General features: G+C 35.4%; 3 protein-coding genes across 4 annotated transcripts; all 3 read right to left on the bottom strand.

Annotated features, from left to right (window-relative positions):
* Positions 1-331: 331 nt before the first annotated feature.
* LOC131772001 (mitotic apparatus protein p62-like) lies at positions 332-2,635 on the bottom strand. The gene is made up of 5 exons (XM_066172632.1): positions 2,529-2,635; positions 2,003-2,179; positions 1,438-1,497; positions 673-864; positions 332-449 (listed from the first exon to the last, which is right to left on the bottom strand). Exons 1-4 carry the CDS (start codon positions 2,605-2,607, stop codon positions 692-694), a joined length of 489 nt encoding a protein of 162 aa, XP_066028729.1. The 5' UTR covers positions 2,608-2,635; the 3' UTR covers positions 332-449; positions 673-691.
* Positions 2,636-7,203: 4,568 nt separating this feature from the next.
* LOC136283544 (uncharacterized) lies at positions 7,204-24,365 on the bottom strand. Of its 2 annotated transcripts, XM_066172551.1 has the most exons (6): positions 24,229-24,365; positions 24,100-24,123; positions 23,664-23,840; positions 23,125-23,178; positions 22,493-22,684; positions 22,147-22,269 (listed from the first exon to the last, which is right to left on the bottom strand). In XM_066172551.1, the coding sequence occupies exons 1-5, from the start codon at positions 24,305-24,307 to the stop codon at positions 22,497-22,499; spliced, it is 522 nt and encodes a 173-aa protein (XP_066028648.1). In that variant the 5' UTR covers positions 24,308-24,365; the 3' UTR covers positions 22,147-22,269; positions 22,493-22,496. The 2 variants fall into 2 exon arrangements, with proteins under 2 accessions (XP_066028650.1, XP_066028648.1); XM_066172553.1 differs by lacking the exons at positions 22,147-22,269; positions 22,493-22,684; positions 23,125-23,178 and adding exons at positions 7,204-7,435; positions 7,712-7,771.
* Positions 13,466-15,872, bottom strand: LOC136283591 (uncharacterized). Its single transcript, XM_066172660.1, has 5 exons — positions 15,776-15,872; positions 15,205-15,381; positions 14,641-14,700; positions 13,807-13,986; positions 13,466-13,583 (listed from the first exon to the last, which is right to left on the bottom strand). The coding sequence occupies exons 1-4, from the start codon at positions 15,852-15,854 to the stop codon at positions 13,826-13,828; spliced, it is 477 nt and encodes a 158-aa protein (XP_066028757.1). The 5' UTR covers positions 15,855-15,872; the 3' UTR covers positions 13,466-13,583; positions 13,807-13,825.
* Positions 24,366-24,498: the final 133 nt, after the last annotated feature.

The raw sequence follows: 24,498 nt of genomic DNA, 5'->3' as shown, positions 1-24,498 counted from the left end.
GCCAAATTTGACACTCTTTATGGTTATCAGTTTACATTATCAACTAAGCTGATAAACCAAAATGATCTAGTTATACTCCTCACAGACGCAGCACCACAATTTTTTCTAGAAATTTACCCTTTATTTACTTGTTGTTTGACAAATGAATGCCACTAAAGGTTGAAACCGCAGGAAAGTAGTGATAAAGCGTGCTGATAAACGTTTAGGACAAGATGAAAAAATTCAAATCATTTATTTTAGAATTTGGTCAATTGTGATGTGGATTGTGTAGCTTGCGGTTTGCAGCAGATAAATAAATAAATAAAATGAAATAAAAAAGAGAACAAGGATGTCAATTGAACCAAAAAAATTTATTTAACGCTTTTAAAGCTACAATTTCAGCTATGACTTTAAAGCAACTTTGTTAATCTTGCGTGAGTCTTGGTCCAGTTTAATCATTTTCGTCTAACCTGAAATAGAGAAAAGAAAATGAGAAAGTGTCCTTTCTAAAGTTTCTTTAGTGAGTAGTGAGACCAGTTGGGACAAGCGTAGTTATCTATGGCATGTTCCAATTATTAGAGAGACAATTCAACAAGAACCAGTACATGCATTTCTTGTTTAAAAAATGCCTTCAATTTTCAGCGCGATTACAAGCTTGTAGCAATCTTTAATCGATATTTGTGAAAGACTCACCATTCTAACGACTGTAGGGCTAGTAGGGGTGGCGGTAGCCGTAGCGGTAGCCGTAACCGTTTCCTTTTTTTGGGTAGTAACCCTTTCGGCCACGATATTTACGGTAGGCTTTGCGGTAGCTTTTCCTAGGTTTTTTTCGGTAGGGTCCTTTACGGTACTTGCCGTAGCCTTTTCCTTTCCCATACAAATAACCTAAAATAGTTACGAAAAAAAATACATTAGACCATTAATATCAAACGATGGATTATCGAACATAAAAATCTCAGAGTCAGACAAAAGGCCCATTCATTCAGATTTCTTCCAAATTTAACAAAATAATTGTGTAATGTAATAATGATGTTGCTTTAATTATATCTTGGCAAGGTGGAAACAATAGCCTCTATTTGACGTAAAAATATACAGGAATATTTATCCTCGGACATTATCTGTTCCATTATCTGGACAAATACACGAGTACAATTTAGTTTAAAATAGAAGCTTTGTAATTATTGTCCTTCAAACATTTTGCAGCGCGTGCCGGATGTTTTCTTTTGAGCGTTCTTCTGTACGATTTTATGAACGAACGGATAATTCCCATTTTCTGCTATATCTTCTTGAATTAAAACTTATCAGTTGGGTGATAGCCTTGACTATGCCCCAGTTTTAGCTGAGGGATATTCGGCCACTTGACTGAATACCAATCGTGCGCGAGCAAGAATGTTTCATTGATCAAAAATCAAGATATAAGATCAAGATGTTAGATCAAGAAATGTTGAATAACTTTACCATATTTCTTTTTTGACTTTCTTGGCACCGGTCTTGGATCCTCAGAAACTTGTTCTTCACCTGATGGAACAAAAATCATAACATCTGGTTAGAAAGTGCTTTTCTCATAGTTTACTTCATTGATAATTGTGTCATCATGTCCCACGTAATTGATCTTTGTTTCCAAGGAAGTAAATCGCCCCGTAATCCCTATGATAAGACAAATTCAGACATTATATGGATCCTTTCGGTATAATCAGTGTAGCGAGCATTATTCTTTTCCTTGATTCTTGTTTTGCGATTGAAATATAAATCTCGCAAGAGTCAGCTTTTGTTCCTTCCCATACTACCTTTCATACCAACTTTCAACTGTTGTCAACCAAAACCTGCTTAAAAAACCTGGTTGATGCAGAAAATAACAATTAAAGTTACCCCTGTTTATCCTACACGATTCTTTCACGAGTTTCTTCCCGATGAGTAGAAAAATTCCAAACTCTCGCCATTGACATTGTAACTTGGATCTCGTCTCCGAAGCGAAGACAGAAGTCGGTTTTCTTGTTAACGAAATTTAATTATCAACGCTTGCCTCTCTCTTCGTCTTCATCGTTCATTTCTTCTAATTCCTTTGTATCCATCTCGTTTTCTTCATCTCTTAATTCTTCAAAGGCTTCATCTTCATTTTCCGGCTCCTCATCATTCTCTCTGTCAAATTTATCAGAGGCAGTCCCGAAGTCTTCGTCATTCAGATCTTCAACTTCTTGGGCTATTTTATGGGGAAAAAGAAAGTAAAAAAAAAAATCGATTAAATGTGAAAATCAAAGTACGCGGGACACATCCTAGGAGACTTACAGTTGCTTTCTTATCCACGTTCGTGAGAAATGTATTGAAGATAATTCTTATGAGTATTCTTATCTTTTTTGGTAAAACTTTTTTTTAATCAGGCTTCAAAAAGTAACTAAGTAGCTTCTTAAAGTGACCTGTATCCTCACTCAGAGGAGCATCTAGGTAAGGAAAAAAAGAGTACTGAGTAAAAGTAACACCATTGGACTGATGGAAAAAGGAATGAATGATCTAATAAAAATAATCATGCTCTCATAATTTTGATCCAATACCTTCCCGCTTTTCCGCTAGGTAAGAGGCTGTGCAGGCTCCAAGAAGGAAACAGCTGATCAACAAAAGTTTCATCTGCATGGCTGAATCCGTTTTAACTCCGAGCAGAGAATGGCTCTGGTGACACCCTCATCGGCCCATTTATGAGATTGATAGAGAGGCCAATACTATGTAGAACCAAAACTCAATACATTACATTGCATGCTTTGCATGAAATTAATTAGGGAAGGATTAAAAACAGGAAAATAAAACTAGTATTATATGGTGCAATAGGTGACAAGACAAAGGCATGGAGGTGTCGAAGCACTCTTCAAGCACTCTTAATAGTCTAAGGCTAAAAATAGAGAGAATAGAGAGGTTGACCTTAAAGTTAGTGCGCACGGGAGGCAATAAACTGCATCAAGAACAATTTTACGGAACAACACTATCAGACAGAAGCCTTTTAGTTTGGAATAATGTTGTGATACGAGATGTCTCTCTTTTCGTTTTAATTATTTTGAAATCTCAGCCGATAATCGAACTTCTAAATTAAAAACAGTTATATTTAGACTTACTAATACGTCAATTTCATGTTACATGGTTGGACAATTTACTCGTCTGATATTTCTAATTTTTTGATAGGGTCTCGATATTTCTAATATTTTGTTCCTGCGCAAATTTGATGAAAGGGTCTCACTGATTAGCATCTCGATGAAATGACCTTCGGCTAAATATTGCAATTATCCTACCAAACCGAAATTTCACCTCTTTCCTATGGGTTAAGCATCTAGGTAGGGCGAATGGCAAACAGTCAAAAGGAGTAACTAGAACAGGTCTACGGAACAGCATTATTTTACATTATTTTACGGAAGCCTCAACGAGTAGAATAAATAGAAATAGAGTATTGATACGAGAGGAAGGTTTTTCTGGGTACATTATTTAAATTCTGAAACGTTGTATTTAGAATTCTCTATGACAAATTGGTGTTACATAGTTCGACAATTTTCTCGTCTAAAATATTTGATTTTATGTCCTGGGTAGCTTCAATTTCAAAGCTTCACCGAAAACTGAACTACTTCGATGAAAATGTCTCGCTGCTTAGATATTGCACTTATAGCATCAAAATAGGAACTCTTCCCTTATCAAAAAAGGGCAAGACTGTTGTCGATCAGTTTTAATTAAAGAATTGTTGAGAGAGCAACGTCTAAAAGAACTAATGATTGATTGTTGATGCTTGACAACAGCGTAAGGAGCAAACAATTAGAGGAAACCAAGTGCGTAAAATTGGATCTATTACTAGATTAGTATTTAGGTCTATATTGAATACATGTAACGATATTCCTGTTGATCACTGCTGTGTTGGGATATCAACAATGAAAATGATCAGAAGAGCATGTAAATCTTTCTTTATACATAAACAAAAGGAAGTTTTTACTTCTCTGACTGAAGTAATTTTAATGAATCAAGGTTAAATTCAGTACAAAAGACTAAAATTGGGAATGGAAAATAAAATCTATTTTGCAAGTATTAATTCCTGTATTTTTGTTTTTCTTGAGAAAAAGAAAGACCGAACTCTTTACAGTATCACCATTTTTTGCCCTTCTTAAACTCCTCCAAATACATCCAGAAATAGTCGTGCTCATCTCAATTGTAATCAAAATATTGGCAAGTTCCGACAACCTTTCAACTTGACGATGACTTTGTGAAACTTTTACACCTTTAAAGCATTGAAAGTATTTAGAAAATTTCTTTGCGCGCTACCTTCAATTTTGTCTTAAAGGCTTTGGGACTTTTTTTAAAGTCTTCTTCGGTGTGTTTATTGTAAATACTAGGAACATATCTCTACTGATATCTGTTTTACTCAAGCAATGACAGTGTTTTTGTTTGTGGGGGTCTGATACTTTGAGGAATCTTTTTACAGAGCTAGAATGCACTATTGTTTTTTCCCTTGCTACATCGGCGAAGTTCGAAAATTTGCTTTTTATTAGATCAAATTGTAATAGAAGTCCAGACGGAAGCGCTGCAAGGATTCTCTCCATGTGAGTAAGTCAGAATTATCAGAATATATGCCTAAACAAATTAATGGGCTCTAGGTGCTGAATAAATCATTGGGGAAAACTGTCCATGAAAATCATGTTTTGGTTGAAGAGTAAGTAGTCGCTCACAAAACCACAGAAATAATTTTTCTTTTTCATTTATGTATTCTGCAAGATTAGGGAATAGCCTACTAAATATAACAAAACGAAATTCAATCACATCAGGCTTTTCAGAAAGGATAACCTCAATGCTGTTAGTGATTGCCAAATGATTTAAGAGCTTTCCAGTGACGTTACCCTAAAAAATTGAGATGGACTCCAAGTGTTAAATAGATCATCGGAGCTACCTGTCCTTGAAAGTCAGTTTTTTTAAGAAGAAACATTAGCTGCTCACAAAAGAACAGAAATAACTATTTCGCAAGACTAAAACATGGCCTGCAGAAGGTTACAAAACCAAATTCTAACACGTCAGGGAACAACCAATTTTATCACGATTGGGACGTGTCATACTTAACTGAAGACATAGCATACTACAGTGTATATTGTTCATCTCACCTGAATGTATGTGTCTTTTGCAGAATTGGTATATTGTTTTAAAGATTAAGACTCACAGCAATATTAGCCTGTGAGCGACAAAGACGTGCAAGATACATGAACCTTAAAAAAAGCCTTAACCAATGTTTAGAAGTAGGGACCGTTCTTAACCATCGCGAAAAAGAGAGGGCAGGTCGAGCTTGTTACGAAAAAAGGAGCAATCAGAATGAAGGAATTCGAATATTTTAAATTTCAGATTTCAAAAGGTGCGCGCGCGCCAACATTGAGCAAAAACCTCATAGAGCCTCCTCAAGTGGACAATTGGGAAGATTCCTAAAACTGTCTACTATCATATATAGAAATTAAGCTAGACCACCATATCATTTGTTACCAGAATACGTGTCTATATGGATTTCCATATTGTGAACGGACTTGGTTCATATCGCTCTCTTGTTGATAAGCATTTTATTGCTGCACTGTGCATAAACTTTACCCAACTGGGCAATAATCCAATAAATCTGTCTACAAATCCATAGCAAAGTACATGTGAAAAGCCAAATAGATTTTCACGTTCTGAAAAGGTATGAAGGAAACCATAGAATGATCCTTTTAAAATATATTTGTACAGCATTGAGTTCAACGTCAACATCCATCGGTCGTTCAGTGACAAACAATCCGATATAACTTTATCCGAAAATTGAATATCAGACGTTCTTGACGATAATCCTGTCATTTCCAGTTACTTTGTTGATTAAAGTGATTGACGAACAACCAGTCATTGGAGAGCAGGGGCTCCACTTTACAATTGACCTTAGAATTGCTGTATGTCCTCGTTGGAGATGAAACTGTTTCAAATATATCCTATAAATTTTCTTTTCTGATAGAGCTGAAAATGATTTTTGCTGGGTTTTGAACGTAAGAGCTAAAGCAAACCTTAAATGTATTTGATTGATAAAGATGCTACTTAAACTGACCTTTGTCTATTGTATTAGTAAAATTATGACCAATGTGCTGATGGGAAAAGGATGCATTAACAAGGAAAAAAAAAGACAAAAAAAAAGGGCATACTCCTATATTTGTGACAAAAGTCCTTCCTGCTTTTCCGCCAGGTAAGGGGCGGTACAGGCTCCAAGAAGAAAACTGGGATCCAATAAAATTTCATCTGCATGGCTTAAACGGTTGTAACTCCGGGCAGAGAATGGCCTTTTTGGCGGCCTCAACGCTTCAGTTATGTGTTTCATGGATAATGCCAATACTTTACAATCAAAATCCAATATATGCGGTAGTGTACTTAAAATAATCTGTAAATAAACCCCTAATCCCCATGGTATCATAAATTATTCAACTAATCTTTTACTAGTCTTTTCTCGTTACTATGTTCCCATGTTCTCTGCTTATTAACATAGACACACACAGAACCCACAACTTATCTATTCGCTCTGACGAAGGGCTAACGCCCGAAACAACAGTTTTAGAAACTCTTTACGGTTACCAATTCACATTATCAACTTAGGTGATAAAGCCAAATTATCTCGTTATACTCCATACAGACACAGCACCACAATTTTTCTGGAAATTTGTCCACTTTATTCTCTTGTTATTATTATTCAGCTCATCGTTTAAACACTGTTAAAAACTGTGACGGTATTTTATTGTTAAATGAGGGCCAGAGTACTGCTCCATACACCTTTGATGCACTCATAGAATATACAAAACGATGTTTAATACGATCTTAATTTTTCAGGCGCCGCTTTATTCCAGCTTATTCCTTGGAGTAAAGTACTTACATAATATATAGGGGATTAAATTCAACCCTCAGCAATAAAAATCACTATAATCAATTTACATTGCACCAGCCTCGCAACGAATTTAAGCGTCTTGTTCAGTTTCGTTTCAATCCTATTTCGTATATGTATGGACTGAAGATTTCTTATCTTAATTTGCGATCAGGTATCACAATGTTTAGTCATACATGACTGTAGGGGTCTTTGAAAAACTGGTTTTATTTTCTTTCATTCATGTTGTTTTATGTGGTTGTTGTAGGCAAACGAATGCCACTAAAGGTTGAAACCGCAGAAAAGTAGTGATAAAGCGTGCTGATAAACATTTAGGACAAGATGAAAAAATTCAAATCATTTATTTAAGAATTTAGTCAATTGCGATGTGGATTGTGTAGCTTGCGGTTTGCAGCAGACAACTAAATAAATGAATAAAATGAAAGTAAAAAACAAAGAGACCAAGGATGTCAACTGAACCAAAAAAAATTTAACGCTTTTAAAGCTACAATTTCAGTTATGACTTTAAAGCAACTTTGTTAATCTTGAGTGATTCTTGGTCCAGTCTAATCATTTTCGCCTAACCTGAAATAGAAAAAATAAAGTGAGGAAGTGTCCTTCCTAAAGTTACTTTAGTGAGTAATGAGGCCAGTTGAGAAAATAGAGGCTTTGTGATTATTATCCTTCAAACATTTTGTAGCGCGCGCCGGATGTTTTCTTTTGACCGTTCTCCAGTACGATTTTATGAACAAACACATATTTCCCATCTTCTGTTACAGCTATAAAATTCTATATCTTCATGGATCATAAATCAAGATGTAAAATCGAGATAAAAGATCAAGATATGTTGAATAACTTTACCATATTTCTTTTTTGACTTTCTTGGCACCGGTCTTGGATCCTCAGAAACTTCATCTTCATCTGATGGAACAAACAAAAAAATATGTTTGTAAAGTATGTTTCTTACGGTTTACTTCATTGATAATTATGTCATCATTTCCAAAGTAATTGATCTTTGTTTCCTAAAGAAGTAAATCGCCCGGTAATCCCTATGAGAAGGCAAATTCAGACATTATATGGATCCTTTCAGTATAATCAGAGCAGCGAGCAGTATTCTTTTCCTTGACTCTTATTTGCGATTGAAATAAAAACCTCGCAAGAGTTGAACTTTTGTTCCTCCCCGTGATGAATTTAGTACTAACCTTCAACTGTTCTCAACCAAAACCTACTTTAAAAAATCTTGGTTAATGCGGAAAATAACCATTACTCCTAAACATTTCTTTCACGAGTTTCTTCCCGATGAGTAGAAAAATTCCAAACTTTCGCCATTGACATTATAACTTGGATCCCATCTCCGAAGCGGAGACAGAACTCGGTTTTCTTGTTAACGAAATTTAATGATCAACTCTTGCCTGTCTCTTCTTATTCATCGTTCATTTCTTCTAGTTCCGCAGCATCCCTCTCGTTTTCTTCATCTCTTAACTCATCAAATGCTTCATTTTCATTCTCCAGTTCCTCATCATTCTCTCCGTTAAATTTATCAGAGGCAGTCTCGAAGTTTTCATCATTCAGATCTTTAACTTCTTGAGCTATTTAGGGAGAAAAGAGAAGGCAACAAAAACTGATTAAAGGTGAAAATCAAAGTAGAATACGCTGGTTTTCATTTGAATACAACCAGACCGGTAATTAAGTGCAGAGAGTCTCGGCACTAAGAGACTCAGAGTTGCTTTCTTATCCACGCTCGTAAGAACTGTATTGAAGATAATTCTTATCAGTATTCTTTTCTTTTCTGGTAAAAATTTCATAATTTTGATCCAACACCTTCCCGCTTTTCTGCCAGGTAAGAGGCTGTACAGGCTCCAAGAAGGAAACAAGTGATCAACAAAAGTTTCATATGCATGGCTGAAGTCGTTTTAACTCCGGGCAGACAATGGCTCTGGTGATACCCTCATCATTCCATTTATGGGTTTCACATAGATGCCAATAGTGTAGAGCCAAAACTCAATACATTACATTGCATACTTTGCATGAAATTAACTAGGGGAGGATCAAAAATAGGTAAATAAAAGTTGTATTTTATGATGCAATTGGGTGACAAGAGAAAGGCATGGAGGTGTCGAGAATATGTTTCTTCAAGCACTCTTAATAGTCTAAAGCTAAAAATAGAGAGGTTGACCTTGAAGTTAGTGCGCACGGTAGACAATAAACTGCATCAAGAACAATTTTACGGAACAACACTATGAAACAGAAGCCTTTGAGATCGGAATAAAGTTGTGATACAAAATTTCCCTGCTTTCGTTTTAACTATTTTGAAATCTCAGCCAAAAATCGAACTTTTAAATTAAGGACAGTTATATTTAGAGTTACGAATACGCCGATTTGATGCTATACGGTTGGACAATTTTTTCGTCCGATATTTCTAATATTTTATTCCTGCGTAAATTTGATAATAGGGTCTCACTGATTAGGATCTCGATGAAATGACCTTCTACTAAATATTGCAATTATCCAGCTCTTTTCTTAGGGTTGAGTATGTAGTCAGGGCGAATGGCTAACAGTCAACAAGAGAAACAAAAACGATTCTACGGAAAAAGACTATTATTCGGAAGTCTTAATAAGTAGAATAATCACATAAATTATAGAGTTTTGATAAGAGAGGAAGCTTTTTTGGGGTACCATTATCAAAATATAAAACAAAATTGAACTTTCATAATTCTGAAGAGTTGTATTTAGAATTCAATATGTCAAATTGATGTTATAAAGTTCGGCAATTTTCTCGTCTAATATTTTTGATTTCATGTCCTGAGTAGTTTTATTTACAAAGCTTCACCGAATAGTACTTCGGTGAAAATGACCTGCTGCTTGGATATTGCAGTCATAACATCAAAAGTTAGATCTAATTCTAGATTATTACTTAGGTCTTTATTGAATGCATGTAACGATATTTCTGTTTATCACTGCTGTGTTGGGATATCATACACAAAAGGAAGTTTTAACTTTTCTGACTGAGATAATGTTAATGTTACTTACATAGATATAATTACAAAGTGACTTTTAGTCGGGAATTCAGAACAAAGACTGATATTTGAGGGGATGAGTTTTATAACGCTTTTTAAACCCATGAATAGAGAGCCGTTTCCAGTTTGTTGGTACCGTTTCCCAAAATTTAGAGGCTACATATACAAAGGTAAATTTGACAGTGTTAAATCTTACTTTTGGTCGATGAAATACCCTTGGAGGCGTATCTGGCGTTATACTTGTGCAGGCTAGAAACTGTCCTGAGAGAATCATAAAACAGGAAAGGAATACTGGAATACTTGTTCAATATCTTATGTGCGAGTACGCACGTACTCAGTTTAACAATATTATCGAATTTAAGAATATCAAGAAGCTTATAGAAAACTTGGGATGACTCTCTACTATAAGCAAAACACATACAACGAATGCAATTATTTTAAAGAGAATAAAACTTGTTTAGATTTGATGGATAAGTATTTCCCCAGACTAAAATTGCATAATTTCAATAGGGATATATCAGTGTATAAAACATGTATACTCACGTAGTGACAAAATTTATATAAGACCCCAATATTTTTAGCTACCTAGGCCTTGGTTTTAACATGTGATTTTTCCAATTCAATTTTTGATCTCTATAAACATCAAGGTACTTAATGTAAGTCATCTGCTGAAAATTAAAAACATTTATAGGAGTAACTTTTTTACTTGGTGAGGTTCTTAACATGAAATTAGTTTTTTTTCATGCTAACCGATAGTTTAATTAATAGTTTCACAGTTCATAACTGATTCAATATCATTCATGTCATCTGAAGTATGGAAGATGTTAGCATCGTCAGCAAAAAGGCGAAAGGAAAATTTGTTAGATGAATTGGCAAAGTCATTGATATGAATTAAAAATAATAAGGAGCCTGAAGTAGATACTTGTGGTACACCACAAGCCATCTCTAATAAACTTGACTTTTCATTCCCAATTTGAAAAAATTGCTTGCGATCTTGGAGATAACTTGCAAACCAATCACGCGGCTTACCTCGGATACCATATCTATAGAGTTTGTCACAATATTTGATTATTTACTGTATGAAATGCTTTTGAGAAGTCTAAGAGAAAGCCACAAGATATAAAATTTCTGTCAATAGAGGCCTTAAGATTATCAGTGATCTCCATAATCGCTTGCTCAGTGGAATGGCTTTTTCTCAAGCCACGGGTTCTTAAAAATTACATCGTGCTCATCAAGGTATTTCACTAGCTGATCATAAATGACTCGCTCCAAGAACTTACTGAGGGGGATAGTGTAGCTATTGGCTGGTTTTTACTAGGATCAGACAAAGCTCCACTTTTAAAAAAGGGAGTTACTTTGAAACTTTAAATAATCAGGCACAATGCCAGTAGAGATTGAATTATTAAAAATAAATGCAAATGGTTTGGAGAGGATTTAGAGGCTAATCTAACCAATTGATTTGGAACATCTAGTGACGATTTCTTATCATTTAAGCAAGGGAAAAAGTCGGCAACCCACTCCTCTTTCACAGGAGACAAAGAAAACCTATGTAAAGGAGAATGATTCATAAGTCCACATGGATCTCCATGAGTATTATAAACAGTTTTTGCCAAGTTAGGAACGACATCAATAAAATATTGATTGAACTGCTCAGCAATATCTAATTGATAAGTGAGCTCTATGCTATTTCTTTTAATTCTAACAGGACAATTTGGGCCTTTATTTTTTCTCTTGACTAATGTGCCTATGAGCTTCCAGGCGGTCTTAAGATCAATTTGATAGAATTTGAAGTGCTGATAGTAGAAATAATTCTCAGCCTTAGTTTTGATTAGCTTTAGAGTATTGGCATGAAGCTTATATTCTTTTACCTTATCAGGATCTCTAATGAGGAAGTGTGATTTGTATAAGTTCTAGCTATGCTTAACTGTAGTCAATACACCTTTAGTAAGCCACGGTTTGGTCAATTGCCTCCTTTTCCTTTATATGTGCATGCTTGTTTGCATTTCGGTTGAGCATACTTATACAATTAGCAGCTTCCTCATGAATATCATTGGATTCATTATATACATTGATCAAATCAACCGTATCGACACCTCTAACATACTGGTCCACATCAAAGTTTTTATAATCACGAAATAGAATGCTCTCTGATACCTTGATATTTATCGACCAAGCACTGGTAATAGAAGGATCTGAGACATTAACCAGCACATGCCGGCATCCACACTCAAATTAGAATTTATGTAAATGTGGTCAATCAGAGTAGAAGTATGATGAGCGAGCCTGGTTGGTTTTGTTATTAAAGGTAGTAGATTGTGAGAATAGCGCATAGTTAGGTACTCTTCAGATAATAAATGCTCACTAAATTCCAGGAGATCTATATTAAGATCCCCAAGAATGTATATCTCATACTGACTTGCCTCTTTTAGCAAAGTTTCAAATTCAAAAGTAAAAGCAGGTAAATTACAAGAGGATGGCGGAAAAAGCAACCAACAATTATATTAGGTCTCCCATTCCCTGACGTTATTTCTCACTAGGATGATTCGTCAATGGTATAGTAAACTTTAAATCAGGTCCATGAATGGCATTAGGATTTTTCGAGACATAGCCCAGTACCGCTAGTCTGTTTTAGTGGGTTGGTGTGGAAGAAATCATAATTGAGGATATCAATATTTGTTACTGTCCGGTCCGATAGTCTCGTTTCAGTAATAGCTAAGATATCAGGCTTGCGGTTGACAGAAGGAAAAACCTCGTTCAATAAAGACAAATGCTTTGGAAGACTTCTGATATTGCAATGAAACATAGAAAGACACTTTGAAGTGGTATTATCGAAGAGTTGATTCAGCTGAGTTAGGAAATAATAATTGGAACGTAGACAATTAAGGATGTTATCAGAATCAATGTCATACCACCAGTTACCAATCACTGCTAATGTTTTTTTTGAATTATTATTTTTTTTAAATAAAAACTATTGAGCAGCATACAGCAACAGATCTTGTCAACTTGGTTTATTATCCAACCAGTTTCGTCTGATCACACAGACTTCATCAGGGATTAAGATGAACAAAATTGAACTACGAATATACTGGACATTTACAGTACAACTCACGTTCAAATTGAGATGAAAACTGCAAAAAACACCCACAAACAGGAAATATTTCGCAAATCTAGCGCAACAATTTGGAAATGTTATGCAAATCCAGCGTAACAAATTAAGCAATGTTTATTTTTTATTTTGGGGGTTTACGTTAAATCGTGAGCCCCAAACGCCAAATTTGACACTCTTTATGGTTATCAGTTTACATTATCAACTAAGCTGATAAACCAAAATGATCTAGTTATACTCCTCACAGATGCAGCACCACAATTTTTCTAGAAATTCACCCTTTATTTACTTGTTGTTTGACAAATGAATGCCACTAAAGGTTGAAACCGCAGGAAAGTAGTGATAAAGCGTGCTGATAAACGTTTAGAACAAGATGAAAAAATTCAAATCATTTATTTCAGAATTTGGTCAATTGTGATGTGGATTGTGTAGCTTGCGGTTTGCAGCAGATAAATAAATAAATAAAATGAAATAAAAAAGAGAACAAGGATGTCAATTGAACCAAAAAAATTTATTTAACGTTTTCAAAGCTACAATTTCAGCTATGACTTTAAAGCAACTTTATTAATCTTGCGTGAGTCTTGGTCCAGTCTAATCATTTTCGTCTAACCTGAAATAGAGAAAAGAAAATGAGAAAGTGTCCCTTCTAAAGTTACTTTAGTGAGTAGTGAGGCCAGTTGGGACAAGCGTAGTTATCTATGGCATGTTACAAGTATTAGAGAGACAACTCAACAAGGACCAGTACATGCATTTCTTGTTGAAAAAATGCCTTCAATTTTCAGCGCTATTACAAGCTTGTAGCAATCTTTAATCGATATTTGTGAAAGACTCACCATTCTAACGACTGTAGGACTAGTAGGGGTGGCGGTAGCCGTAGCGGTAGCCGTAACCTTTTCCTTTTTTTGGGTAGTAACCCTTTCGGCCACGATATTTACGGTAGCTTTTCCAAGGTTTTTTTCGGTAGGGTCCTTTACGGTACTTGCCGTAGCCTTTTCCTTTCCCATACAAATAACCTAAAATAATTACGAAAAAAAAAAAAACTTTAGACCATTAATATCAAACGATGGATTATCGAACATAAAAATCTCAGAATCAGACAAAAGGCCCATTCATTCAGATTTCTTCCAAATTTAACAAAATAATTGTGTAATGTAATAATGATGTTGCTTTAATTATATCTTGGCAAGGTGGAAACAATAGCCTCTATTTGACGTAAAAATATACAGGAATATTTATCCTCGGACATTATCTGTTCCATTATCTGGACAAATACACGAGTACAATTTAGTTTAAAATAGAGTCTGCGAACAGTTTCCGAGAGCGAAGCTCAAGGAAACCTGTGAACTTCAAAGGACAAATATACGAGTACATTTTCGTGTAAATGTAATTATTGTCCTTCAAACATTTTGCAGCGCGTGCCGGATGTTTTCTTTTGAGCGTTCTTCAGTACGATTTTATGAACAAACGGATAATTCCCATTTTCTGCTATATCTTCTTGAATTAAAACCTATCAGTTGGGTGATAGCCTTGACTATGCCCCAGTTTTAGCTGAGGGATATTCGGCCACTTGACTGAATACCAATCGTGCGCGAGCAAGAACGTTTCATGGATCAAAAATCAAGATATAAGATCAAGATGTAAGATCAAGAAATGTTGAATAACTTTACCATATTTCTTTTTTGACTTTCTTGGCACCGGTCTTGGATCCTCAGACTCTTCTTCTTCATCTGATGGAACAAAAATCATAACATCTGGTTAGAAAGTGCTTTTCTCACAGTTTACTTCATTGATAATTGTGTCATCATGTCCCACGTAATTGATCTTTGTTTCCAAGGAAGTAAATCGCCCCGTAATCCCTATGATAAGACAAATTCAGACATTTTATGGATCCTTTCGGTATAATCAGTCTAGCGAGCAGTATCCTTTCCCTGATTCTTATTTTGCGATTGAAATATAAATCTCGCAAGAGTCAGCTTTTGTTCCTTCCCATACTACCTTTCATACCAACTTTCAACTGTTGTCAACCAAAACCTGCTTAAAAAACCTGGTTGATGCAAAAAATGACAATTAAAGTTACCCCTGTTTATCCTACACGATTCTTTCACGAGTTTCTTCCCGATGAGTAGAAAAATTCCAAACTCTCGCCATTGACATTGTAACTTGGATCTCATCTCCGAAGAGAAGACAGAACTCGGTTTTCTTGTTAACGAAATTTAATGATCAACGCTTGCCTGTCTCTTCTTCTTCATCGTTTATTTCTTCTAATTCCTTAGTATCCCTCTCGTTTTCTTCATCTCTTAATTCTTCCAAGGCTTCATCTTCATTTTCCGGCTCCTCGTCATTCTCTCTGTCAAAGTTATCAGAGGCAGTCCCGAAGTCTTCGTCATTCAGATCTTCAACTTCTTGGGCTATTTTATGGGGAAAAAGAAAGCAAAAAAAAATCGATTAAATGTGAAAATCAAAGTACGCTGGTTTTAATTTGAATACAACCAGACCGGTAATTAGGTGGAGAGAGTCTTGGCACATCCTAGGAGACTTAGAGTTGCTTTCTTACCCACGTTCGTGAGAAATGTATTGAAGATAATTCTTATGAGTATTCTTATCTTTTTTGGTAAAACTTTTTTCTAATAAGGCTTCAAAAAGTAACTAAGTAGCTTCTTAAAGTGACCTGTATCCTCACTCAGAGGAGCATCTAGGGAAGGAAAAAAGAGTACTTAGTGAAAGTAACACCATTGGACTGATGGAAAAAGGAATGAATGATCTAATAAAAATAATCATGCTCTCATAATTTTGATCTAATACCTTCCCGCTTTTCCGCCAGGTAAGAGGCTGTGCAGGCTCCAAGAAGGAAACAGCTGATCAACAAAAGTTTCATCTGCATGGCTGAATCCGTTTTAACTCCGGGCAGAGAATGGCTCTGGCGACACCCTCATCGGCCCATTTATGGGATTCATAGAGAGGCTAATACTGTAGAACCAAAACTCAATATATTACATTGCATGCTTTGCATGAAATTAATTAGGGAAGGATTAAAAACAGGAAAATAAAACTAGTATTATATGGTGCAATAGGTGACAAGACAAAGGCATGGAGGTGTCGAAGCACTCTTCAAGCACTCCTAATATTCTAAGGCTAAAAATAGAGAGGTTGACCTTAAAGTTAGTGCGCACGAGAGACAATAAACTGCATCAAGAACAATTTTACGGAACAACACTATCAGACGGAAGCCTTTAAGTTTGGAATAATGTTGATGTGATACAAGATGTCTCTCTTTTCGTTTGAATTATTTTGAAATCTCAGCCGATAATCGAACTTCTAAATTAAGAACAGTTATATTTAGACTTACTAATACGTCAATTTCATGTTACATGGTTGGACAATTTACTCGTCTGATATTTCTAATTTTTTTGATAAGGTCTCACTGATTAGCAACTCGATGAAATGACCTTCAGCTAAATATTGCAATTATCCTACCAAACCGAAATTTCACCTCTTTCCTATGGGTTCAGCATTTAGGTAGGGCGAATGGCAAAGAGTCAACAGGAGTAACTAGAACAAGTCTACGGAACAGCATTATTTTACATTATTTTACGGAAGCCTCAACGAGTAGAATAAATAGAAATAGAGTTTTGATACGAGAGGAAGGTTTTTCTGGGTACAGTATTAAAATTCTTAAACGTTGTATTTAGAATTCTCTATGACAAATTGGTGTTACATTGTTCGGCAATTTTCTCGTCTAAAATATTTGATTTTATGTCCTGGGTAGCTTCAATTGCAAAGCTTCACCAAAAACTGAAGTACTTCGATGAAAATGTCTTGCTGCTTAGATACTGCACTTATAGCATCAAAATAGGAACTCTTCCCTTATCAAAAAAAGGGCAAGAATGTTGTCGATCAGTTTTAATTAAAGAATTGTTGAGAGAGCAACGTCTAAAAGAACTAATGATTGATTGTTAATGCTTGACAACAACGTAAGGAGCAAACAAATTAGAGAAAAACAAGTTCGTAAAATTAGATCTTTCACTAGATTAGTACTTAGGTCTATATTGAATACATGTAACGATATTCCTGTTGATCACTGCTGTGTTGGGATATCAACAATGAAAATGATCAGAACAGCATGTAAATCTTTCTTTATACATAAACAAAAGGAAGTTTTTACTTCTCTGACTGAAGAAATTTTAATGAATCAAGGTTAAATTCAGTACAAAAGACTAAAATTGGGTATGGAAAATAAAATCTATTTTGCAAATATTAATTCCTGTATTTTTGTTTTTCTTGAGAAAAAGAAAGACCGAACTCTTTACAGTATCACCATTTTTTGCCCTTCTTAAACTCCTCCAAATATATCCAGAAATAGTCGTGCCCATCTCAATTGTAATCAAAATATTGGCAAGTTCCGACAATCTTTCAACTTGACGATGACTTTGTGAAACTTTTACACCTTTAAAGCGTTGAAAGTATTTAGAAAATTTCTTCGCGCGCTACCTTCAATTTTGTCTTTAAAGCTTTGGGACTTTTTTAAAGTCTTCTTCGGTGTGTTTATTGTAAATACTAGAAACATATCTCTACTGATATCTGTTTTACTCAAGCAATGACGGTGTTTTTGTTTGTGGGGGTCTGATACCTTGAGGAATCTTTTTTCAGAGCTAGAATGCACTATTGTTTTTTCCCTTGTTACATCGGCGAAGTTCGAAAATTTGCTTTTTATTAGATCAGATTGTAATAGAAGTCCAGACGGAAGCGCTGCAAGGATTCTCTCCATGTGAGTAAGTCAGAGTTATCAGAATAGATGCCTAAAACAAATTAATGGGCTCTAGGTGCTGAATAAATCATTGGGGAAAACTGTCCCTGAAAATCATGTTTTGGTTGAAGAGGAAGTAGTCGCTCACAAAATCACAGAAATAATTTTTTTTTCATTTATGTATTCTGCAAGATTAGAGAATACCCTACTAAATATAACAAAACGAAATTCAATCACATCAGGTTTTCCAGGAAGGAGAACCTCAATGCTGTTAGCAATTGCCAAATGATTTAAGAGCTTTTCAGTGACGTTACCCTAAAAATTGAGATGGACTCCAAGTGTTAAATAGATCATCGGGGCTACCTGTCTTTGAAAGTCAGTTTTTTTAAGAAGAAACATTAGCTGCTCACAAAAGAACAGAAATAATCAGTTCGCAAGACTAAAACATGGCCTGCAGAAGGTAACAAAACCAAATTCTAACACGTCAGGGAACAACCAATTTTATCACGATTGGGACGTGTCATACTTAACTGAAGACATAGCATACTACAGTGTATATTGTTCATCTCACCTGAATGTGTGCGTGTCTTTTGCAGAATTGGTATATTGTTTTAAAGATTTAGACTCACAGCAATATTAGCCTGTGAGCGACAAAGACGTGCAAGATACATGAACCTTAAAAAAAGCCTTAACCAATGTTTAGAAGTAGGGACCGTTCTTAACCATCTCGAAAAAGAGAGGGCAGGTCGTACTTGTTACGAAAAAAGGAGCAATGAGAATGAAGGAATTCGAATATTTAAAATTTCAGATTTCATAAGGTGCACGCGCGCCAACATTGAGCCAAAACCTCATAGAGCTTCCTGAAGTGGACAATTGGGAAGATTCCTAAAACTGTCTACAATCATATATTGAAATTAAGTTAGACCACCATATCATTTGTTACCAGAATACGTGTCTATATGGATTTCCATATTGTGAACGGACTTAGTTCATATCGCTCTCTTGTTGATAAGCGTTTTATTGCTGCACTGTCCATAAACTTTACCCAATTGGGCAATAATCCAATAAATCTGTCTACAAAATCCATAGCAAAGTACATGTGAAAAGCCAAATAGATTCTCACGTTCTGAAAAGGTATCAAGGAAACCATAGAATGATCCTTTTTAAATATATTTGTACAGCATTGAGTTTAACGTCAACATCCATCGGTCGTTCAGTGACAAACGTTTCGATATTACTTCTCTCCTAAATATTATGGAGTTAAAATCAAGCTAGCCTATTTACATGAAGGGAATTTCTGGATAAGAAGGGTTAAAAGCACATATCTATTTGCAAAATTTTGCTTGCAATTCTTCGAATAAAAGTTAAACACTAAGTCGGAAAATTTAAACGTTACAGAAAAGATGTCTAACCATTTGAATGTTTAACTTATCAACAAGGGCACTATTTTCTTTAATTTCATCTTCTTTGATTGTTTCTCATTTCTTAGTGTGTTTGGTTGTGTTCTTCTAGGGTAAGGGGGGATTAGGGTCAATCATTAAGATGGTTCACTCTATCTAGTCTTTTGTCCTTCTCATTTGGATGTGATATCGAGCTGATATTGAAGCGTTAGACGATTCTTCTGATTGTGATGAAATTCTGAATGAAAAAAGAAAATAAATGCTACAAGATATTAGTCAAGTAACCAACTAATGGCTTGAATAGTTGATTAAACATTTGATAAAAGAAATCGTTGTGAACTTAATTATCTCTATATTCGATTTATCGCCATGACTCGCGGAATGAACTGAATATATAAATAGTTTAGAATAATTAAGACTATTTAAATTATTAAAGTATCTGAGGCGTAAAAGCATCTCTTTTCAGCTTTTATCAGATAATGCCGAAGATGTCGATCTGACAACTCAAAACGGACTCTAGCAGGTGTTCAAATATACACACAAAATTTAAAAGCAAGACGTTACGACACTTTAATTTTTTGTGCTACTCAACACCCATGTCAAATCCATGAGATGATATAAAGCAAAGTCAAATAAGGACTTAAACTTCATTTGTATTTTTTCTTAACTTTGAGGCACATGAAAATGTTTCTGAAACTTTGTCTCGTTGTCGCTTTGCTTTCGGTTACTTACGCGAGGTCCTTCCTTATGTTTTCTTTCATTTATGTACCGCAATGAATGGCAGATCTTGAGCTAAGGGGGGCGGGGGGGATGGTCTTTTTGTCGCTTGCCCTACCGGCTTTTCTTCCCTCTGCGAATGTCATATTCTTCTTCCTATCAGTGTTATTTTGTATGGTTGGTGTTGCTTGAGAAATGAACGGAACGCTAGAAAATATGGGTAAAATTCTCAAATAATGAAATAAAAAGGGCCATGGCTATTTTTTTTCCCGGAAAGTTTTTCATAAAACATTTGGTTAAAATTATCAAATAATGAAATAAAAAAGGGTCAAGATTTATTCATCAAACAATCGTGTCATCGCATCCCATCTTATTGTTCTCTGTTGACGGAGAGCTAAATTACTCGAGTATCCCCAGTTTGTTCCAGCCTTAGGACTCAAAAAGTTATGTGGCTATTACCAGTATCATCAGTGTACTGAGTGTAATTTTGGGAGCTGTATTCTTAACCCTGATAACTATTTCACGAGTTCCGTCCCACGGAGAAGAAATATGCATGGTAACTTGGATCTTTTTTTTAACCAAGGAGCGGAAACAGAACTCAGTTTTCTTGTCAACTAAATTTAGTGATAAACTTTCACTTGTCTCGTCTTCTTCATCGATTATTTCCTTTCATTCTTGAGCATCACTCCCGTCTTCTTCATGACTCATTTCGTCAAATTCTCCATCTTCATTTTCCCGTTTTTCATCATTATCTTCATCAATTCGTCAGAAGCAGTCTCAAACTCTCCATCACTTACATCTTCAACGCCTTGGTCTGTGTTACAAGAAAAATGATTAAAAAAATGCACAAGTCAACTAAAACTACACTTATCTATCAACTAAAGACAATCGACTTTAGAATTGCTTTATGTCCTCGTTGGAGATGAAACTGTATAAAATATATCCTATAAATTTTCTTTTCTGATAAAGCTGAAAATGTTTTTTTCCTGGGTCTTAAACGTAAGAGCTAAAGCAAACCTTAAATGTATTTGATTGATGAAGATGTTACTTAAACTGACCTTTGCCTATTGGATTAGCAAAATTATGACCAATGTGCTGATGGGAAAAAGATGCATTAACAAGGAAAAAAAAAAAAAAAAAGGTCATGCTCCTATATTTGTGACAAAAGTCCTTCCAGCTTTTCCGGCAGGTAAGGGGCGGTACAGGCTCCCAGAAGAAAACTGGGATCCAATAAAATTTCATCTGCATGGCTTACACGGTTGTAACTCCGGGCAGAGAATGGCCTTGACGGCCTCAACCCTTCAGTTATGCGTTTCATGGATGATGCCAATACTTTAGAATCAAAATCCAGTATATGCGGAAGTGTACTTAAAATAATCTGTAAATAAACCCCTAATCCCCATGGTATCATAAAAGCTCTTAATTCAACTAAATTGTCTTTTCTCATTACTCTGTTCCCATGTTCCCTGCTTATTAACAAACACACACACACAACCCACAACTCATCTATTCGCTCTGACGAAGGGCTAACGCCCGAAACAACAGTTTTAGAAACTCTTTACGGTTACCAATTCACATTATCAACTTAGGTGATAAAGCCAAATTATCTCGTTATACTCCACACAGACACAGCACCACAATGTTTCTGGAAATTTGCCACTTTATTCTATTGTTATTATTATTGCTCATCGTTTAAACACTGTTAAAAGCTGTGACGGTATTTTATTGTTAAATAAGGGCCAGAGTAGTGCTCTATACACCTTTGATGCACTCATAGAATATACAAAACGATGTTTAATACGATCTTAGTTTTTCAGGCGCCGATTTATTCCAGCTTATTCCTTGGAGTAAAGTACTTACATAATATATAGGGGATTAAATTCAACCCTGATAAAAATCACTATAATCAATTTACATTGCCCCAGCCTCGCAACAAATTCAAGCGTCTTGTTCAGTTTCGTTTCAATCTTATTTCCTACATGTATGAACTGAAGATTTCTTATCTTATTTTGCGATCAGGTATCACAATGTTTAATCATACATGACCTTAGGGGTCTTTGAAAAACTGGTTTTATTTTCTTTCATTCATGTTGTTTTACGTGGTTGTTGTAGACAAACAAATGCCACTAAAGGTTGAAACCGCAGGAAAGTAGGGATAAAGCGTGCTGATAAACGTTTAGGACAAGATGAAAAAATTCAAATCATTTATGTCAGAATTTAGTCAATTGCGATGTGGATTGTGTAGCTTGCGGTTTGCAGCAGACAAATAAATAAATGAATAAAATGAAAGTAAAAAACAAAGAGACCAAGGATGTCAACTGAGCCAAAAAAAAAATTTATTTAACGCTTTTAAATCTACATTTTCAGCTATGACTCTAAAGCAACTTTCTTAATCTTGCGTGAGTCTTGGTCCAGTCTAATCATTTTCGCCTAACCTGAAATAGAAAAAATAAAATGAGGAAGTGTCCTTCCTAAAGTTACTTTAGCGAATAATGAGGCCAGTTGAGACAAGCATACTTATCTATGGCATGTTATAAGTAGTAGAGAGACAACTCAACAAGGACTAGTACATGCATTTCTTGATTGAAAAATGTTTTCGATTTTCTGCGCGATTGCAAGCTTGTAGCAATCTTTAATCGATATTTGTGAAAGACTCACCATTTTAATGACCTCTGGAGTAGTATGGGTAGCGGTAGGCGTAGCGGTAGCCGTATCCCTTTCCTTTTTTGGGGTAGTAACCCTTTCGGAACCGATATTTACGGTAGCCTTTACTGTAACTTTTCCTAGGTTTTTTTTGGTAGAGTCCTTTACGGTATTTGCGGTAGCCTTTTCCTTTCCCATACAAATAACCTAAAATAATTACAAAATTAAATACTATAAACCATTAATATTAAACGATGGATTATCGAAAATAAAAATCACATAATCAGACAAAAGGCCCACTCATGAAAATTTCTCTCCAAATTTAACAAGATAATTTATCTGTTTCAAGATGCGAACACTTTCCGAGAGAGAATCTCGAGGAAAACTGCGAGCTTCTAAGAACAGATAACGTTCAAGGACAAATGTAGGAGCACATTCTCCCGTAAAATAGGGGCTTTGTAATTATTATCCTTCAAACATTTTGCAGCGCGCGCCGGATGTTTTCTTTTGACCGTTCTCTAGTACGATTTTATGAACAAACACATATTTCCCATCTTCTGTTACAGCTATAAAATGCTATATTTTCATGGCTCATAAATCAAGATGTAAGATCAAGATAAAAGATCAAGATATGTGGATAGCTTTACCATATTTCTTGCTTGACTTTCTTGGCACCGGTCTTGGATCCTCAGAAACTTCATCTGATGGAACAAAAAATAACAACATCTGTTTATAAAGTAGGGTTTACTTCATTGATAATTATGTCATCTTTTCGAAAGTAATTGATCTCTGTTTCCAAAAGAAGTAAATCGCCCGGTAATCCCTATGAGAAGGCAAATTCAGACATTATATGGATCCTTTCAGTATAATCAGTGTAGCGAGCAGTATTCTTTTCCTTGATTCTTGTTTGCGATTGAAATAAAAACCTTGCGAGAGTTGAACTTTTTTTCCTTCCCGTGATGAATTTAATACCAACTTTCAATTGTTCTCAACGAAAACCTGCTTTAAAAAATCTTGGTTAATGCGGAATATTACCATGACTCCTAAACAGTTCTTTCACGAGTTTCTTCCCAATGGTTAGAAATATTCCAAACTTTCCCCATTGACATTATAACTTGGATCTCATCTCCGAAGCGGAGACAGAACTCGGTTTTCTTGTTAACTAAATTTACTGATCAACTCTTACCTGTCTCTTCGTCTTCATCGTTCATTTCTTCTAATTCCTCTGCATCCCTTTCGTTTTCTTCATCTCTTAACTCGTCAAATGCTTCATTTTCATTCTCCGGTTCCTCATCATTCTCTCCGTCAAATTTATCAGAGGCAGTCTCGAAGTCTTCTTCATTCAGATCTTCAACTTCTTGGGCTATTTAGGAAGAAAAGAGAAGGCAAAAAAAACTGATTAAAGGTGAAAATCAAAGTAGAATACGCTGGTTTTCATTTGTATGCAACCAGACCGGTAATTTAGTGGAGAGAATCTCGGTACTATGGGACTCAGAGTTGCTTTCTCATCCACGTTCGTAAGAACTGTATTGAAGATAATTCTTATGGGTATTCTTATCTTTTCTGGTAAAAATATTTTTAATCATGCTTCAAAACTTAACTAAGTAGCTTCTTAAACTCACCTGTATCCTCATCCAGAGGAGCATCTGGGTAAGGAAAAAAGAGTTCTTAGTAAAGGTACACCATTGAATGGGTAGAAAAAGGAATGGTCTGAGAAAAATAATCATGCTCTCATAATTTTGATCCAATACCTTCCCGCTTTTCTGCCAGGTAAGAGGCTGTACAGGCTCCAAAAAGGAAACAGGTGATCAACAAAAGTTTAATCTGCATGGCTGAAGCCGTTTAACTCCGGGCAGACAATGGCTCTGGTGATACCCTCATCGTTCCATTTATGGGTTTCACAGAGATGCCAATAGTGTAGAGCCAAAACTCAATACGTAACATTGCATACTTTGCATGAAATTAACTAGGAGAGGATCAAATATAGGTAAATAAAAGTAGTATTTTATGATGCAATAGGT

This window comes from Pocillopora verrucosa, chromosome 9 (genome assembly GCF_036669915.1).
Source record: "Pocillopora verrucosa isolate sample1 chromosome 9, ASM3666991v2, whole genome shotgun sequence".
NCBI lineage: Eukaryota > Metazoa > Cnidaria > Anthozoa > Scleractinia > Pocilloporidae > Pocillopora > Pocillopora verrucosa.
This window is presented reverse-complemented; position numbering and strand designations above follow the sequence as displayed.

What these genes read in the sequence shown, in the direction of transcription:
- LOC131772001 (XM_066172632.1), bottom strand. Translation starts at nt 2,607, where the DNA reads ATGCAGATGAAACTTTTGTTGATCAGCTGTTTCCTTCTTGGAGCCTGC. An exon ending in CCTAGCGGAAAAGCGGGAAG is followed by an intron (nt 2,180 to 2,528) that starts GTATTGGATCAA and finishes CCCATAAAATAG; the next exon opens with CCCAAGAAGTTGAAGATCTG. An exon ending in CGATGAAGACGAAGAGAGAG is followed by an intron (nt 1,498 to 2,002) that starts GCAAGCGTTGAT and finishes TTGTTCCATCAG; the next exon opens with GTGAAGAACAAGTTTCTGAG.
- LOC136283591 (XM_066172660.1), bottom strand. Translation starts at nt 15,854, where the DNA reads ATGCAGATGAAACTTTTGTTGATCAGCTGTTTCCTTCTTGGAGCCTGC. An exon ending in CCTGGCGGAAAAGCGGGAAG is followed by an intron (nt 15,382 to 15,775) that starts GTATTAGATCAA and finishes CCCATAAAATAG; the next exon opens with CCCAAGAAGTTGAAGATCTG. An exon ending in AAAGTCAAAAAAGAAATATG is followed by an intron (nt 13,987 to 14,640) that starts GTAAAGTTATTC and finishes TAATTATTTTAG; the next exon opens with GTTATTTGTATGGGAAAGGA.
- LOC136283544 (XM_066172551.1), bottom strand. Translation starts at nt 24,307, where the DNA reads ATGCAGATTAAACTTTTGTTGATCACCTGTTTCCTTTTTGGAGCCTGT. An exon ending in TCCTCTGGATGAGGATACAG is followed by an intron (nt 23,841 to 24,099) that starts GTGAGTTTAAGA and finishes CTTCCTAAATAG; the next exon opens with CCCAAGAAGTTGAAGATCTG. An exon ending in CGATGAAGACGAAGAGACAG is followed by an intron (nt 23,179 to 23,663) that starts GTAAGAGTTGAT and finishes TTGTTCCATCAG; the next exon opens with ATGAAGTTTCTGAGGATCCA.